The sequence below is a fragment of the Pan paniscus genome, chromosome 17 (genome assembly GCF_029289425.2).
Source record: "Pan paniscus chromosome 17, NHGRI_mPanPan1-v2.0_pri, whole genome shotgun sequence".
Lineage (NCBI taxonomy): Eukaryota > Metazoa > Chordata > Mammalia > Primates > Hominidae > Pan > Pan paniscus.
The window spans coordinates 87,206,297-87,226,384 of NC_073266.2; the positions used below are offsets into that span (position 1 = coordinate 87,206,297).

General features: G+C 36.1%; 1 protein-coding gene across 2 annotated transcripts in view; it reads left to right on the top strand.

The window, feature by feature from the left end:
- DOK6 (docking protein 6) overlaps positions 1-20,088 on the top strand; it is a 443,254-nt gene that overhangs the window by 269,629 nt on the left and 153,537 nt on the right. For both annotated transcript variants that reach the window (XM_034944008.3, XM_034944006.4), the window contains exon 4: positions 1,652-1,771. In XM_034944008.3, the coding sequence (XP_034799899.1) occupies positions 1,652-1,771 (120 nt within the window). The remainder of the gene's footprint in view (positions 1-1,651; positions 1,772-20,088) is intronic.

Below are 20,088 nucleotides of genomic sequence, written 5' to 3' on the forward strand. Positions count from 1 at the left end.
CTCCACTCAAGTGAGGGAACCAGGCCCTCTTGAAAATCTTCCTGATCCTTGACATAGTTTGATAATATGCCTTACATCAGTGAGGGGATGGTCCCTGACACATGCAAACTGTACTTTTGTAAATAAAAGTGCTTCTCATGATAGGAACATTGGAACTATTATTTTTATTAGAACAGGATCCCATGGGGAACTGCATGTTCTTTCTTTTGTTATTTTTAAAAGTATGTCATGGACTTGAGAAAAGTAAAAATAAATGATAAATTTGTCTTCACATCTCATTGATGAAACTTATTTTTGCTGCAGCATGACTAAGCTCAGAAAGAAAACATTACCCAAATTTGATGGTGTTGACCATCAAGGAGAGCCCAGTGTTGGTATTCAGATCCCAAAAGTCAAGAAAACCTGTCACAGATAACTTTTCATGGGGCATTTAAAATGCCAAGACAAAGGGTGAGGTGTCATCCACAGAGAGCAACAAGAGATTTACAGAGAATCCATATTACTACAGATTTATGCTGTATGGAAAAGTCAGAAACTTCTCTGGGCAGACGTCAACGGAAAGTTCTTATCCAATTTCTGTACAGTGATATTGGAGCTTGGCCTAAAATATTAAACCTGAGACACCTTTTCAAATTTCTGCGTAGTAAAATAGCTGGAAGACTTGGTTGATTTCCAATTCTGTTTTGATGCTGACCAATGATTTGAGGCACAGATATGATCCTAACCCTTGGCTACCTCACTCGCACAGGGCTTACACGAAAGTCAAATTCACTTATGTTTATGAAAGCCTGTGAAAACTTTAGATATGACAGGATTTTGTGTTGATGTAACACATTCTAATGTCTTAAGCAAGAGGAAAATGTGATTATAAAGCAATTGGGAGGTAATCATAGAAAAAAAGAGCAATGATCTAATCAACGTCTTAGGTAATTGGAATTTTCCAAAGAGAAGAGATACTTTTAAATTCTACCCCAACTTTTTAAAAAAATAAGAATAGCCTAATTTGTATTGTTTACAAAGAAAAATGATCACATTCTAGAGCTGATTTATGATCCATTACAATTCAGAATGACTTGGGGATCAGGTCTTCAACTCATACAAATCTAAGTCACTTTCAGGAAAACGTTCATTTGTTTAATCTAACCTGACATTTTTTCAACTATTCACTTATATATTTATTTTCTATTTTATATTTACTTACTTAATTTACATTGACATAAAATTAAATGTATTTATTATGCAAAGCATGTTTTGAAGTATATATATGTGTATATATATATTATATGTGTGTGTGTGTATATATGTATATAAAATGTAAAGCATGATGGCTAATTTATTATTTTAAAAGTAAATTTTCCTCCCCAAATAAAATCAATCTAAACTATGCTATATAGGAAACAAATATTCTCAGACTATTATTTGTAAATAAGGTAAAGTACTACAAATAAGATAAACCACTTAAAAATATAATGTCAAAGAGTAGGAAATAATTTTTGGGACTTATTTTCACTTCCTAAATACAGTTTTTTGTTTTTTTTAAAGGCAGGTTCTTAACTCTTGCCAGTTACCTGGGAAAATGGTTAAGGGAATATTATTCTTGCATCATTCCTAGGGAGCATTGCTTGACTGGTGATGTTGTGGTTACTTTCAGAGCTGGAGGCCGAGGAGTGGTGCAAGCACCTCTGCATGGAGTGTCTGGGGACGAGGCTCAATGACATCAGCCTTGGGGAGCCCGACCTTCTGGCCGCAGGAGTGCAGCGGGAACAGAATGGTAGGTGTGAGATTGCCTTCCATCACTTCAGAATACCCTTGTAATTGTAGAACTTTGAAACTGGAAAGGATCTCAGAAATGTTTCAGACCAATCATATTTTTTAAATCAAAGAGGCCGAGTGCAGTGGCGCAAACCTGTAATCCCTGCATTTTGGGAGCCCGAGGGTGACCCATCCCTTGAGGCTAGGAGTTCGAGGCCAGCCTGGGCAACATGGTAAAACCTCATCTCTACTAAAAATACAAAAATTAGCTGGGTGTGGTGGCCCGCGCCTGTAGTCCCAGCTTCTTGGGAGGCTGGAGCACGAGAATTGCTTGAACCTGGGAGGCAGAGGTTGCAATGAGCCAAGATCATGCCACTGCACTCCAGCCTGGACAACAGAGTAAGACCCTGTCTCAGAAACATATATATAACATAAACTGAACAGTTCAAGTTATTAAGGAACTTTCCCACAATGGTGTAACAACTGGAGAAAATGCTAAGGTACAACCCAGGTCTCCTGGCTTCTTGTCTGTGGCATTGCCTTTTATCCTAATAACTAATAGGTTAACTTGTTCTTCAGAAGACTTTTGAATGGCTAGCATCCCTCCAGTTTCTTCTTGGAGACTTATTACAGATTTAGAGTCTATATTAACAGATTTGGCTTATCAGGTTATCGGTAGCTTTTAGGACATTTGGCTAATATTACAAGGAGGAAAGTAGTGAGTAAAATCTCAGGGTTTCACAAAACTGAGGTTTTTGTTTCTAATGGTGTTGACTTACTACACTGTTCTCTAGTTTAACAAGCGTTTCTAATGTCTCATAACAATTTATGCTGCATGTTCTTGACTAGCAACTCTAAATAACAGAATTGGAGTAATATTATTCAGCCCGTCAATATTCATTGATTGTGAGCTCATTTATAAAAATATGATCACCACCACCAGATGATTGAATAGTGTGAAAATAGAAACTTTTTAGTGTTGCTAAGTTTTGATGATCGGTGTTTTGAAAGGTTGAAGGATATTGAGGAAACTTGACATTATTTATTAAGAAGAAATTCTGGGCCGGGTGTGGTGGCTCACACCTGTAATCCCAGCAGTTTAGGAGGCAGTGGTGGGTGGATTGCTTGAGCTCAGAAGTTCAAGAACAGCTTGCACAACATGGTGAAACCCTGTCTCTACAAATTACAAAAATTAGCGGGCTGTGGTGGCGTGTGCCTATAGTTCCAGCTACTCGGGAGGCTGAGGTGGGAGGATCACTTGAGCCTGGGAGGCGGAGGTTGCAGTGAGCCAAGATTGGGCCACTGTAGTCCAGCCTGGGTGACAGAGTGAGGCCATATCTCAAAAAAAGAAAAAAGAAAGCAATTCTTGAATTATCTGTGGGTCATAAACTAAATAGCGTAGGTAAAAGAGCACATGATAGCACATGATGATTATATTCTCATTATTACTAATAACAATACTGTCAACAGCCATTGCTAGCTCATGGCCCATTGTAGCACTATTTTTTATTTGTTGCTAAAATGAAAAAAGTTTTTTTCTGCTCATGGATCATGAACATATATAATAAGTTCCAAATATTGCTTCCATTTGAGTTTTTAGAAAGTCACAAAAGCATTTCTGTAGCTCTTTATCTAGCTTCTGGTTTATATTCCAGTTCCTATCCCACACTCTCTCAAATTTCATCTCTGATTTGTTTTCTGAGAGCAGTGCTAAGCACAGGGTCCATAATCATGCTGTTTAAAATGTATGCTCTCCATTCACAGTTTAAGAAAAGGAAACACCTCTTACTGATAAAAATTTGTCAAGTACTACATAAAGCAAATATGAAAAAAGTGAATAAATTAAGCTTGTAAATAGAAATACTGTGCCTCTTGTAGCATGGACTGTATGCTTTTTACTTTGAAGATTTGGAGATATATATGGTTTCCATCCAAATGTATAATGTACTTCTTTGGTTTATCGTAATTTTGTTTCTAATTTAATAATAAGGTCAAAGTAATTGTCTAGAATATAAAGAGAAATTTTTAATATAGATTTATTTTAGAATAGGACAAACAGAATAAAATGCCAAAGCTACATAAAAAGCAGAAGGTGACTTTAAAACACACACACACACACACAACACACATACACACACAAGTCAAAATAAAGAAGAGAAAAAATAATTCCTGCGTATACTTTACAGTGGACCTAAAATTATATCACCAATGCTATAAATGCTTTTCTTAGATTAATTATGTTTAATAATCCTAACTTCAAACAAAAGGATATATGTGCTTTAAAAATATAGTTAACAAATCTATGAGTAATTTAGCTGGAAAAGGTAATACTGGGTTTATTTAAATGGCCCACAAAGATACATGATATCCTATAAGGAAATTTGCAACTTTAGTACACATGCTGGGAGACAGACACGTACTCACTAAGACTCTTCAATGTTTAGCATTAAAAGAAAATTCCTGGATGGGGAGGATTTCCTGTCCCTGGGAATCTCCTTCCCCTTGAAGGAAGTTCCTTATTTGACTGCCAAGGCCACGGATACAGCCATTGCTCAGGGTTCGTCAAGTCTGCACCCCCCTCTTTAAAGAACTTCCATAACTTTTGATGATATCCCTTTTCTGTGTTCCTCTTGGCCCATTCAGAGCCAGCTAGAACTTTTTAAAATTTGCATCAACACGTTAGGAGAATAATAAAAGGAATAAACATTGAGGCAATATCAAGATTTCAGACTCTACTCTTGCTAGCTCAATAATCTAGTGTGTATACACAGAGACAACTATACACACACAGAGATTGGCACAATTTCTTAGGTGTATACCCCAGTGTTCTCACTTTCTAATCAACAGGCTTCCCCCATACTTATGATAATTCCAATTTAGAATGCTCTCTCAAAAAATTACCAGTAGGCTATAAAACCTCATGGTAAAGACTAAGATATCTCATCCGTCAACTTGGACCCTCCCACCCAGTCCTTGGAGTAGATAGCTATTTCTTAGACAATATACTCACTTATTTTACTCAAATGTGTAGGGAAAGCATTTTAGCTAACTAAAGTCTTTAAAAATAACATTGACTTTTAAAGCTGTCATTTCACTGACTCTCAATCACTCTTCCAGACTCTTCAAGCATAACACCTTTTAAAATAAAATCATTAACTTCCTAATACGTGGTTGAAGTCACTAATATATATAGATTGAATAATCTTTTATCAAAGAATTAGCACGATAGATTGTTTATTAAGACATTTTAGTATTAAATTATATAGCTGAATCTTCATCAGGAACATGATTTTATTATTTTGCCAATAATGTGCTTGGATAGTTTGAACTTTTTCTACTAAGAGATATGTGTGCAGAATTACTGTAATTAATTACATTAACATGGTTTGTGGTGATCTTGTAGTATTCTATCAGTATCAAGTCACACCGCTTAGTCTTTACCACAGCATTTTTTTGACATTCAAAAATGCTACTTCTCTTCTTGTGTTTTCCTGCCTCTTCAGACAGCCTGAGACTAGCTAAGAAGAGACATTTATACAAATAATTTTTAAAGGTGAAAGATAATGTGTGTTGCTGAGATAAAAGTGGTTATTGATTAAATCCTTTGCTGTAATCATCTTTATCTACTGCTGTCAGCTTGTTTTCATATCGACCCAGAATCCCACATGGTATGGGGAAAGTTACATGAACACAAGTTCACATGCACATGTGCATAAACAGACACACACACACACACAGAGGAAAATGTGTTCTGATTTCAGATGACACTGCCACAGGAAAGTGCATACTTGGTAGACATTTCAAAGTTTAAATTCTTAAAATTTCCAGGATCTCCAGGTCTTTCAGTAGTATTTAAGATAGCCTATACTGACCATAAAAAATATTAATATATGGCATTACAGTTATTTATAAAGGATTCACAACACATAGTAGCAATCGTGGAAAACAAATGTTGCTTATTCATCATGAATAGCAAAAGTTAACGTCGTAACCAAGAAGCAATTCACTTGTAGGAAATTCCTGCAAATGCAGTTGGAAATGGACACAAAGGATAGGTCCAATTTGCTACTGATGCAAGAGATCTCCATCTGGAACAAAAGTAATGGAACCTCAGACTTTGCCATCTGGTTTATTCAGAGTCAGATTGAAGGGTTTGCCTTTCTCTGGGACCCAGTGTCTCTGCTTATGAGTGGGCTACATACATTTCTTCTTTTAGCCTAAAGACCTGTATAACTTGTCTTAGAACCAAAGCAATATGCTAGTGTTGTTTCTAAATTATTACCTGGTTGCCATGGTAAACATGCTTCCTACATTCAACTCAGACACCCTTGAATGTCATTCATTCATTCCGGACTCATCAAACATTGTGAGGACCTATGATATGTAAGAACTAAACAAGAAATGTAAAATTGAACAAAATGCTTAGAGGCTCACAAAGTAGTAAAGGAGACAAACATAAACAAAGTGTATCAATTAAGGTTTTGTAAAATAATGTTGTGTTACCAGTCAACAAAAATCTCAGTAGTACAGACCTATAAGCAGATCTTCGTTGTTCAGGCATAGGTAAAAAGGCTAAAGTTGGGCTGAGTTAGACTGGGTTGTGCTGAGACTGGCTCCAAGCTGCAGACAATGCCAGTGTCTATTTCATCTGTCTCTCAACCTCCTTACACTTGCAACTTCCCAAAGCACACTTCTCAAAACAAAAGATAACAGTAATGCATGACAGTATGCCCAGATTTGCAACACAATTTGAGCCTTTGAATATTTCATGTCCACTAACATTCCATTGGTCAAGGCAAATCCTATTGCCAAGCCCAAAGTTAAGAAGCACAGTACACCCCATCTATGAGGCCACAATAGCAGTTAGAATGTATGACATATGGAAAGGAAGTGAAAAGCTGATATAAAAAATGATACAATCTACCATCTCAGGTATAATAAAGCATATGCCGAAATAAAAACAAAAGGAAAGAACTGTGGTAGAGGTGAGATTAATTCTAATCAAAGTAGCTTACACTTTCCTTTTTATGATTATTTTTTATTCCTCTAAATTAGCTTTCTCAATCAGGCAAGTCTGAAACTCTTGATGTCCATCAATGATTAAAGCCAATATTAGCAGCACCTTACTCGTGGGAAATAACCAGTTAATGACAAAACAATGGCCACAGTAACAATAGGCCTCTCTCTGTTTTGAGGATTTTCCCCCAATATCTTACTAAGGATCTGGGGTAAACCATATTCACTTATATACATATTCTTTATAACCAAACAAAAGAGTTTTCCAGGGCAATAATTTTATCTATGGGATGACCCTGAACAAAACCAACTTTTGCATCAGGAAAAAAAAAACAAGCACACTCACGTCTGAGTTTCTAAAACGCCATTCATATGCTCTAGTCTTGCCCAAAGTGAGTTCCTGGAAATGCTACTCTGACAATGATGACGACCTGCTCTCTGCAGTGAGGGAATCAATCTGTTGAACTTAACACTGTATCACAATTGTGTCCCTTCCAAGAAGATATGTTGAAATCCAAACCCTCCATAACTTAGAATGTGGATTTATTTGGAAATAGTTTCTTTGTAAAGGCAATCAAGTTAAAATGAGGTAATTAGGGTTGGCCATAATCCAGTGACATCTAATATGTCACTGTAAAGTGGGAAGGTTTGGACTCAGAGATAGATATGGACAAGTGAAGATGATGTGAAGATGCACAAGAAGACGGCCATGTGGCTGGAGTGATGATGCGTCCACAAGCCAAGGAACATCAGGCATTGCCCATTAATACCAGAAGCTAGAAAAAGCAAGAAAGGATTCTTCCGTTGAGCAGCCAGAGAGGGGATGGCCCTGCCAGTACTCTGATTACAAACTTCTAGCCTCCAGAACTGTGAGATGATATATTACTGTTATTTTAAGCCAACCAATTGTTGGTACTTTGTTATGATAGCCCTAGGAAACAAATACCAGCCCTGTATGATAGTCACAATATACATTAGTAAAGCTGTTGAGAAGTCCTATAATAATCTGTTTAACTTTGTATAACCCAACATTTCCCAAACTCACGTGACCTAGGTGCCTCCTTCTGCACCTAACATGTATTCATATCCTGTGGGACTTGTGTTCCATGAAACACATATTTACAAATGCTGATATAATCAGCAAAGGTTATTATCTACAGGGAAAGCTGAAAGGCAATGATTATGGAAGCAGCCCCTCTAGAAGAAATAAGATGACACTAATAGATGCAACACAAAGTCTTGAATGGACCGTAGCAATTTTGCCTGCCATTGTGTTGTACCATTTTACTTTTATTATTTGATTTATATAGACACCACATATAAATTTGAAAAATACAAATTATAACCACCACTTTTCTCACTTGGTCTTCAACACACACTACACCAGAAAAAGGTCAAAGCTATATTTATTTCTCCCTATACTTTGCCACAGATGCTTCAGGAAAGCAAAAGATGTTTTGTAGTGCTTCTCTTCTCACAATGTCAAATCTAAATGATCCATTTGTCCATGTCTAACTGTACTGTTATAAAGGAGATGTATACATGAAGAAATATCTTGAAGTACCAAAGGACTGATCCTGGTTCTTTTGCCCTGGGAACATGCCCTCTGTACAGTAAGAATAAAGATGCAGATTTTGAAAGCATTCACAGCTATGTAAGGAGAAAAGCTTATGGGGGAGAATACTGAATCCAGAATTACTGCTTCCAGGTATGTGCAACAAGATGAAAAGAGTGGCTTGAAAAGAAGAGTTTTATGGAAAATAAGAAATAGAACGCTTCCTTGCCTTTCCTCTTTTCATGGGAGGTCAAGTGGGTAGTGACACGTGCTTATATCATCCCGTATAAATTGGAGGTTTCTTCAAAAGAAGACTAGAATGTGATTTTCCCTGTTGGGTTTAACGAAAGGCATAGGACAAGTAGCAGACAATGTTATTGGAAGCCAGAGAGATTTAAGAAAGTAAAGAGCCTCAATTTTCTCAAAACTGAGTGTGGCATGGAGAGGGTGCTCAACTTTTCCTTAGTTACAGGCTGGACCCCAGATATTATCTGGAAGCAGAAACTGACATGGCACAGGAAAGCAGAGACAAGGAACTTTATTGGCATACAGGCGCATACAAACGAGATAAGATGACCCCTTTTCCTCTGCCAGCTCCTGTGACTAAATCACTTCTGCCAGCTTTCAATTCAGCCTAGAGGAAAAGGCAAGGGTGCTCAGGGATTGAACTTTGAATAACAACAACAAAAAAATGGGTTAAGTGAGTCCTCATTTGACAGAAAATTAACGCAATTTAACACAAAAAGAAACAATATAATCTTTCTAAATTCAATATATAATATTGGGATTTCATTTTTTGGTATACATAAGTTTCGATTATCCATTTTTTTTCCTGCTGTACTAAAACAAAATATTGTATGAAGCTGGAAAGTCAAATACGTAGCCTGTCAGAAAAAAGTTGACAAAGTTAGTATGTCATCAAGTTCTATTCTAGTTTTTACATGCTATGGGGCCTTGGTCAGATTAGTGAAATTCTCTTAATCTCTGCTTCCTACTCTGCACATTGAGGATAATGATAGTCCTTATTTCAGAGGATTGTTGTGAGGACTAAGTAAGATATGATATGACTTGGAAAGCAGGCAGCACAATGCCTGGCAGGAAAGTCAGTTTCTCTGGGATGTGCGTGAACATCTCCATCACATTCACGTCAGGTGCACATTAAACAAGGGAATTCTGGGCTCACCCACGCCTACAAAGTAAATATCTGGAGGTGGAGCCTAGACATTTCTATTTTAACAATTCTAGTGATGCTCATATATACATTAAAGCTTGAAATTTGGGGGTAATGTACTGTCAATTATAATTGGCTTAAAAAAAAATGTACCATTGATTTTAGGAATTTGCCCATTGCTTGAAAAGTTTCAAAATTACTGGCAAAAATTTCATCAGAGTATCTTTGCGTTATAATTTTAACATCTTTTTATAGTACGGTGGCAACCTTTGCATTCATTCCTTTTGGTCATGTGTGGCTTCTTTTCTTAGTCGGCATCACTAGACACATGCCTATGTGTTAAACCTCTTTTCTGTATTTTGTGGGCTGAATTTTGTTTCACGCAAAATGTATATGTTGAAGTCCTAACCCCTGGTACCTCAGAATGTGATAGTACTTGTAGGTAGTACCTTTAAAGAGGTAATTGAGGCAGAGGTGAGCCCTAATCCAATATGACTGGTGTCCTTGTAAGAAGAGGAAATTTGAACACAGGCAGAGACAGAGGGAAAACCATATAAAGATATAGGAAGAAAATGGCCCAGTACAAGCTGAAGAGAGAGGCCTCAGAAAAAAATCAACCCTGCTGGCACGCTGATCTTGGACTTCCAGCCTCCAGAACAGTGAGAAAATAATTATCTTTCTTTAAGCCACCCAGTCTGTGGTACTTTGTTATAACAGCCCTGGCAAACTTTGTATATATTTTTTTAATTTTATTAATATTTGTTCTCATTCACTATTACTAATAATTCAGTTGCTCTACAGTTTTAGGCTTAATTGCTGGTTATTTTTCAAATTTCTTGAGATAGATATTTCAATAACTAATTTGTAACTTTTCACTTTAATATATTCTATAAAGCTCCACATTTTTCTTCGAGCATGGATTAAGACCTTAATAGCAACAATATTATTCCCAAATCCCAGATGCTACTACAATAAATATTAAATCTGAGGGGGGATCTAGGGAGGAAGAAATGCCCTAAATTTCCCATCTGCCATAATGGAAACATCAAAATAGTATCTTATAGCTCTGGAAAATAAAGCAATGTATCATTTATACCTCAAAGTTCACTGGATGAAGATAATTAAAATATAAAAAAGGAAACAGGAACCACATATAATAAAACAAGATAATATAAGACACTAGCTTTAATAACAAATCTGAATAAATTATTTTTATTTAAACATAGTTTTTCTTAGATTGAGTTAAAATAATCTAATTTCATATCATTCAGTGGTTTCAAATTACACAGTCGTACTCAAGGAGAAACAGAAAATCCAAAAAGCCCTATAATCATTTAAAAAAAATAATATGTTGTTATGCAACTTCCAATACATAAACTTTAGTTCCAAATAGTTGTTAAGTTATATCAGACACTTAAATAAGAAATAATACTAATGCTATGCAAAAGTATTCAGAAAACAGAGGAGGAGATATCATTTCACAACTCATTTTATGAGGTCACTTTAACCCAGATACTCGAAACCAGACCAAGTTTATACAAGTAAAGGAAATTTCAGACAAATATCTTTCATGAATCTAAGCCTAAAATTACTTTTAAAATATTAAGAAATTGAATCCAATATTATACAAAAGAGATAATACACCCTGACCGATGTTGGCATAGCCCAATAATGCAAAGAATCCCAGAAATCCATCAAAATATTTCCTTATGTTAATCCATGAAGGGTGAAAAATTATGTGATTATTATAATTCATCTGTAAAAAGCATTTGATACAATTCAAAATTCATTTATGAAATCAACTCTCCAAAACCTAGGAATAGAGGCCAGGCATGACGGTGGCTCACACCTGTGATCTCAGCATTTTGGGAGGCTGAGGCAGGTGCATAATTTTAAGTCAGGAGTTCGAGACCAGCCTGGCCAATATGGTGAAACCCCATCTTTACTAACAACACAAAAATTAGCCAGGTGTGATGGCTGGCGCCTGAAATCCCAGCTACTCAGGAGGCTGAGGCAGGAGAATTGCTTGAGCCCAAGAGGCAGAGGTTGCAGTGAGCCACAATCACGCCACTGCACTGCAGCCTGGGTGAAAGCTAGATTCTTTCTCAAACACACACCCACAAAACCTAGGACTAAAATGAGACACTAACAGACTGAAGAACATCATTGGAAAGCCCTCAGTAAACATCATTCTTGAGAGTAAAGTACTCAATGTTTTTCTCCTAAGGTTGGGAAAAAGGCAAAGATATCTTTCTCATTACTTCTAATCAAACTTTTTACTGAAAGTCTTTATCTATGTAATATGACAAGAAAATAAACTAAAATTATAAAAAATGATAAAGAAGTATAATCTAGATTGTGTACTCGGAAAACCCTAAAATTCTACCAGAAAGTAACTATAGCTAACAAGTGAATTCAATGATGTTGCAGGATAACAAGTTGGTATTCAAATTTTTAAATATATACTCATATTTCATATAATGCAATTAATATTATAAAATTAAATATTAAAATACCTTTTATAAACCCATGAAAAACCATCACATACTGAGGGATAAACTAGCAAAGGATACACCAAGCCCCCACACTGGAAACTAAATATTTCTGAGAGAAGTTTTAAAAGATCTAGGTAAATGAAATGATAAACCACTTTTATGATTGGAACACTCAATATCATTAAGATATCAGTCTTCAGAGATTGATCTGTAAATCCAACATAATCCCAGTAAACCAGACATGTTTCTTTCTAGAACTTGACAAGTCAATTTTAGATGAATTTAGAAGGCAAAAGACCAACACGAGCCAAATAATCTTGAAAAGGAAAAGCCAAGTTGAAACCGGTGTCTTTCCTAATTATAGCACTTACTATAAGTGATAACAATTAGGACAAAGGCTACAGAGATCCAGGGAACAGAACAGACAGAAGAAATAGACACACACATATGTAGACAAATAGGTTGTGGTGGTGGTGGTGGTGGTGGTTGCTGCTGTTTGAGTCAGAGTCTCGCTCTATTGCCCAGGCTGGAGTGCAGTGGTGCAATCTCGGCTCACTGCAACCTCCGCCTCCTGGGTTCAAGTGATTCTCCTGCGTCAGTCTCCCGAGCAGCTGGGATTACAGGCACCCCCCCCATCACACCCGGCTATTTTTGTATTTTTAGTAGAGATGGGGTTTCGCCATGTTGGCCAGGCTGGTCTCGAACTCTTGACCTCAAATGATCCACCCACCTCAACCTCCCAAAGCAAGGACAATACTCTTTTTCATAAGCTTATTAGCCATCTTAATGAGAATAGTAAAACATCTGAAAATAAGTTGTTCTAGAATGACTGGATATCTGTGTGAAATGATGAACCTGAACCCCTATGCACACCACAGTTAAACATCAATTTAAGATGGATGCAACTTAGAGATATATAAAGATTTCTTATGTAAAACGCTGGAAACACAAACTATAAAAAGAAATGTTGAACTTCATCAAAACTCAAACTATTGCTCATCAAGAAAGTACCATCAAAAAATTAAAAATAAAAAGGGAAGTGACAGATGGAATCAAGTCATGATGTGCGGGTATCAGTCCACAAGAACCTTGTAGAGAATAAGCAAAACTAACCTAAGAGTGTTAGAAATCAGATCAGTGGTGGTTCTGAGGGCCTGGACAACTGAAAAGTGGTGTAAGATAACTTTCTGTAGGGACAGAAGCATTACATGTCTTGCTGTGCCTTTGTCAAAACTAACAGAACATTATACGTAAGATATGAACATTCCATTATATTTCACAATATAGTTCACTCTTTCAAGAATGAAGGACTTATTACAAAAGTTAAAGAAAATTGTTTTCTAAATAATGTAAACAAAACCAATGAAAATCTGAGATGAAGTATTTGTCATAAACATCTAAAGAAAAGTTTCCAATATACAGAATTCTCACAATCAGGAAAACAAACAGTAGATGTAATGTTTGATAAATCTGGCAAAAGACACTTATAATGACTCACTCTATATGTATTTTGAATATTTATTGGTAAGGGATTTCTGGAAAGCAATTTGGCAATGTGTGATTCTTATAAGAGTTTATAGTATTTGCTCCAGTGATTCAGATTTTAGTACTCACTGTAAGTTTATAATCAAAGATATTAAAAATTATCTAAAATTTATATAGAAGAATATAGTACAGTAAACTCTATGAACCAATATAAAAGGACTGAATTATTCAGCAAATTGAGCTAAAAATTGGTTATTTTACTGCATCTTAATTTACATTAGATTAAAATTGGCTTACTTTTAATATTTGTTAAACAGATAATTTAAATTATAGCACAGCTATATAGTGTACTATTATGCATTTCTTAAAAATTTTATCACGTTAAAATATTTAATAGTGTCTGAAAATGCTTATAAGTGCAATATACAAGGTTAAATATTTTCAGTATAATAATTGTGTGAATATTTTTGTATATTAAGATACAGTATAACAGAAATCTCTAAGGTTTAACAGTTAAATTTTTAATTTTTAAAAATAATTTTCCATATTTGCTGCCATGAACATGCTTTACTTGGAAATACAGATAAAATCCATGCAATAGTCAATTTTTGTAAAGCAAAAAAGAAATTTCCTGGGAATTTTAAAAAGATACTGTGGGATTTTTTTTTTTTAAAGTACTGCTGATTGTTCAAGAAATGTAAGCATTCCAATTGACAGTGATCTTCGACACTGAGCAGATGGCACCTAGCAACTAAATCTATTGCTATTTCCACATAATAATAAAATAAATTTTGATGAGTTTTAGTTCTGTGGTGGAGATGGAGTCACAATTTCTGAAGAGTTCTACAAATTTTGACAAGCATAAATCATGTTTTGTTTATTCGTGGTTTAATTGCATTATACAGATCTAAGGATGGGTCTAAATGTGTAAACATCTGCTTTTTCAGTGTGGTTCAGCTTCTAAAGCTGCTAGAATTGAAGAGTGACCACTGCAATAATTGTCTATTATAGAAATTTTGGAGATAAGATTATAAAGAACAGAATGATCTTGAAATGTCTCATCTTCTGTGTAATATCTGGCTGTATTTAATTCCTTTAGCATTTCAAGTAACTATTAAGAAAAAAATAAAGCAGACTGTTTAAACAATGGGATGAATCTAGATTCCAAATTCATATGAAACTCAATAATAAATCCCAAGCATTAGTCCAGTTTTTCTAATACCAGATTCTTGAGGACTTACTCATCAACACTTAATATTAGACTAATGTCTCTGTGGTCTTTTGCGTAAATACCATTTAGTAGTTTTGGATTCTTACTAAAATTTCATGTTTTAATTGGCATGTAAAAAGTGTTAAAGAATATAGAATTGGGCTGGGCATGGTGGCTCACACCTGTAATCCCAGCACTTTGGGAGGCCGAGACAGGAAGATCACCTGAGGCCAGGAGTTCAAGACCAGCCTGTCCAACATGGAGAAACTCACCCTGTCTCTACTAAAAATTCAAAAATTAGCTGGGTGTAGTGACAGGTGACTGTAATCCCAGCTACTCTGGAGTCTGAGGGAGGAGAATCACTGCCTCAGGAGGCGGAGGTTGCAGTGAGCCAAGATCGTACCATTGCACTCCAGCCCGGGCAACAAGAGCGAAACTCTGTCTCAAAATAAATAAATAAATAAATTAATAATAATAATAATAATATAGAATTGGACTTTCTTGTTGTCTCTGTATTGTGGCCACAGAGCTGTGGATAGTGGGTGAAAAGAACCAAGAAGTGTTAAGAGAGACATAAAGATAATTCATTGAAAGTGTTTTATAGGAGAAGGGCAGAAAGGAGGGAATATTCACCCCTCTCAAGCCCCATGAAAGAGGAAGGGCAAGAGAACTACTTGTAGAATTTGGTTGTTTGTCAGGAGGACAGACTGGCTTCTCACCTCACCCATGCCGGTAGAACTGTAGAATCAAGTAGTGCTACCCAAGCTGGTACCTGGGCAGTGTTCAAGAGAGTCTGGGGAAGAACCTGAGTTTGGGGAAGTGGTGGTTTCAGTTTTCACCATGGTGAACCTGAGGTCAGGATGCAAGATGGGTCTGAGGCTGTTTGTGATAGCCAAACAAGGAGAATGGGTCAGCAACTGGACAAGATACACTGCCACATTCAGTGGGACAAGTGCACACCTTATAGTTAGCTGAGCTTGATTCATCTTGAAAACACCCACACCAGGACAACTCTTGCCTGTGAGAAGGAGCTCCAGCTGAAAGATGATAAAGGTGGAATGCAGAAAATAGAAGCTAAGGGTAATAGGCTCCATGTCTAATCAAGGCACCTCCCCTTCAGAGAGCAGGGGAGATATCTGAGGTGTTGGGATGGTTTTTCTGAGGTGTTGGGATGGTTCTTAGGAACATACCATATGCCTCAAAGACAGCGGTAGCATTTGAATACATCTTGTCATTAAGAATTCAAAAGTAAAGAAGAATTTTCAATAGTAACTATTTAGAAGGAATTTACCCCCTTTTCTTTTCATTATTCTTACCCTGGAAAAGTCAAAAGCAAAAGAAAGTGGGGCGGTGGGGAGTCACCGTGGAAAGACGGTGATGGAACAAGCAGGAAAGAGCATATTCTATCTTTCTCATTCTCATTGCTGGACTCTCAGTAATGGACTTGACCTGAAAGAAGAGGAGAAACTTCCATTTATTTGAGACTCTAAAATTATCAATTACACCAATCATTTCATCTGAGACATAAAGTTGACAATATCCTGATGGGCAATAGTGAATTAAACACTAATCTCTGCCTGAGATACCGCCAGGGGCAAGAAGTGGAAATTTCATAGTTGTGTGAGAGCAGGGTTGGAAGAAAAACCATTTTCCTAAATTGCATCCTACTAAATCTGGGTCTTTTAATGAATTAGCTACAGTAACAGATTTAACCTAAACAATGTCTTCCATAAATACTGGGTTTTTTATCACATGATATTTTGAAACAAATTTGAAGCCTCCTGCCATCAGAGAATCTCAGTTAAATCTTTAAAGTTATTTTGACCAGTTGATTGTATATAGAAGTGAGTCTTAACTTTATGGAATCACTCGTTAATAAAAACAATGAAGTGAAATTCTCCTATTTAGAGTTGACATTTGCCTGAGCAGATAGGCCCAGGCCATCCAAGTTTTGCCTGTGACTCTAGTTATGTACACTTATGGGAAAAACAATAGATGGATATAAACTACAGCAGAATGAAAAAATATGTAAACAAATTATCCAATACTTACAGCTATTTTAAATCATTATATAACCAGTTTACAGCTACTGTATACATTTATGTAAGTATTAATTTTATTTATGTTAACTTAATAATGCCTAGATATTTTAATTAATAAATTTTAACAAATATTTAAGCCTCATGAGGGATAAAGGTTCAATTTTACACAAGGAATTGTTTACAGCCTAACTCATTATGTCACCAACGATCTAAATCAAGAATGCCTTTCCTTTTGTACAGTTTCTTCTTTTGAGCCATTTTTGGCTTTTAAGAGGAAGACAAGCTAAAAGTATAAGGAGTTCACATGTACTTACTTAGCTGAAGATATTGTTAGATTTAACTCCTCTCTGTGGAAAACCTAATGAGTTAATATTTATACATCTCTTGGTTTCTGAATATTTAGGTATAATACTTTGTTCCATGTTCCATTGTTTTCTTTTGACCCATCCTTCAAACCCATGACTTCTGAAGCAGAGGAAGAAATAGAATACAGTGGAAAAAAGTCTTCTTTGAAGAAAAAAAAAAAAAAAAGAATCTATTGGCTTCCAGTAGACATTTTTCAAATTTCTTCTAACATACAAAAATGCATTTTATGTGTATGCAGTCACAATGCACTAAATGTTCACCATGTGCTAGATGCACACTTATTTAATACATAAATTCCAAAAGCCTCTTTTTATATATATATTTCTACATAGTATAAGGGAAATTTAGCTGAACAGATGTCTGTTTTCCTGTACGGTTCTCCATTAAACATAGTTTTCCATCTGTATTCTTACAAAAGGGAAATTATCAAGGGGTTGTTTGAAGGACTTCTCACCCGTTTGTTTTCTGTGTGTTACTTCTTGTCAGAAATCCCCATCTCTGATCCTTTGCTTCTCCAGGCAACTGCGAGATCCACTTACCTCCACCTGCCAGTCTCAGACTCACAGCTATACTTGGATTTGTTCCTGCATAAAATAGATCTATTTAGGCCGGGCGCGGTGGTTCACGCCTGTAATCCCAGCAATTTAGGAGGCCGAGGAGGGCGGATCAGGAGGTCAGGAGATCAAGACCATCCTGGCTAACACAGTGAAACCCCGTCTCTACTGAAAATACAAAAAATTAGCCGGGCGTGGCCGCGGGCGCCTGTAGTCCCAGCTACTCGGGAGGCTGAGGCAGGAGAATGGCGTGGACCCAGGAGGCGGAGCTTGCAGTGAGCCGAGATCGCGCCACTGCACTCCAGCCTGGGCAACAGAGCGAGACTCCGTGTCAAAAAAAAAAAAAAAAAAAAATTGATCTATTTAAAAACTCACTGGCTGACAGGGAAGATTTCAGTTCTTCTCGGCACTGATGACCCATTCAGTCCCCTCTCATTCCACCTGGAGCCTTGCTGCCCCTTTTCCCTGAGTACAGTCACCCTGTCTTGCCAGACCTTGATCTATTCAATTCGTCTAAGCCTTGTTTTGTAGCCCTGTCTAGACTCTTGTAGTTGCAGCCTTACCCCTGTATCTCAGGCCTTCTCTGGGCATGGTCTGTTCCTTTGGACCTCATCATTCAGCCCTAGTGAAAAAGATGCCCTTGTAAACATAATTGCAGATTCAATACTAGCATCTTTGTTGGATGCAATATTTATATTATTATAATAAAATTATACACTTTATTATAGTATAATTATATATTTATAATATTTAATAAATATTCCACCCTTGGTTCTTGTTTCAACCATTTAAAATAAAATTATATTTTCTCACATATTAGCTAATATGGGACTCTAAATTTTACCAACATACAAATTCATGGGCAATGTGTTTGGGACTTTTTAACTCTGTAGTTTTAAATCTTATATGAATGAATACATTTTGATTTGGTATTTGTTTCTACATAACCTTTTCAAAAATTTGTTTTTCCATACGTTCAGCAGCCTTCACAGATTAGCAGAATATTTATGTTTTAGGATATTATTATCATTATTTAGACAATTAGTTTCCTTTTCAGTACTTTTGGGTATTTGGGAATGGGTTTAGTTTTCTTTAATAATGTTTTCTTGTTGTTGTCAATCATCTGATAGGGAAAATAGTTGGAATACACGTATCTTGATAAATTGTAAACCATCTTCCATGTATCTTTCTTTCTATGCTCCTGTCTCTTGTTTTGTTCCAATTAGCCTAAGAACTCTTTCTTACAAAATCAGACATGAATCAGTTGAGATGGGATTAATTTATTTGGGCAGATATTAGATAACACTTTTGAAAAAAGCAAGTGTTCTTTTGTTCTGCTGGTACATGGCATCATTTTCCAAAGTCATTCCTCATGATTTCTCTAATACTGCTACTTCCCTGGCAATATTTTAAAGTGAGTTTCACAAATCAACAGTTCTCAAAGTGTGGTCCACAGAGCAGCAGTGTCAACATCTCTTAGGAATAAACAGAAAATGTAAATTATCTGGCTCCAGCCCAGCCCTATTGTACCAGAAATGATAAGATTGGAGGGGGCCCAGCATTCTGTGTTTCAACAAAGCCTCCAGGTAATTTTAGCACACTGAAGTCTGAAAAACCAGTGGTATAGGAAATAAAAACCGAACATGGGTTCTTAAATTTAAAAAGCAGCATAATTAGAGAGTGATTTAAAATGCCTGCTTGATAGAATTGTTTCACAAAGATAAACATTTTTTTAAAATCATTTTAATGGAGCCAATTTTAACCACTCCATTTTGAAATGGTCTTTCTAGCAAAGCCTTAACAAATTTTTCAGTAAAACAAAGTGTATTATGCTACTAAGAGAATACACTGATACAGTCATTGAAAAGGCAGAAAGCTTCCTTCATCATTATAACGGAATTCGGTTAAGTATAGTTAGGTAACATAATGTGCTGCCTTCATCTTTTTGTGCCTAGTTTTCTGCTGGATTAAATTTGTTCACTTTTTAATTGAATCTGAAATTCTTAGAAATTAGCTGTTAGGAGAGAATAGATTTTGAATATTTGAAAATTGAAAATATAAATATAATCTTAGTATAATGTCTTTCTAAAGTTGCAAGAAATAGCATCCAAAGGAAGACTGGAGAGTTCTAAACCACAACAAGAAGGGTTGACTTGAGTTGCTGGGTAAAAAAGTATGTGAGGACAGGGAAAACAGAAGACAGGCAAGAGGGTAGGGGCACCACGGGTAAATTTCACCTGCTTGTATTGACTAGAGATGGCCCTGGAAAAACTCCCTTAGGGCAAGTTGTCCAATTAATTTTTTTTTACATGGGCCTTGATGATATACATAGCGATAGAGACAGAGATGGAGACAGAGATAGAGATACATAGAGCCCTATATCATGTGAATCTTATTAAATTTACTTACTTGATTTTTTTCAGCTTTCTCCAGTGTCCAGTG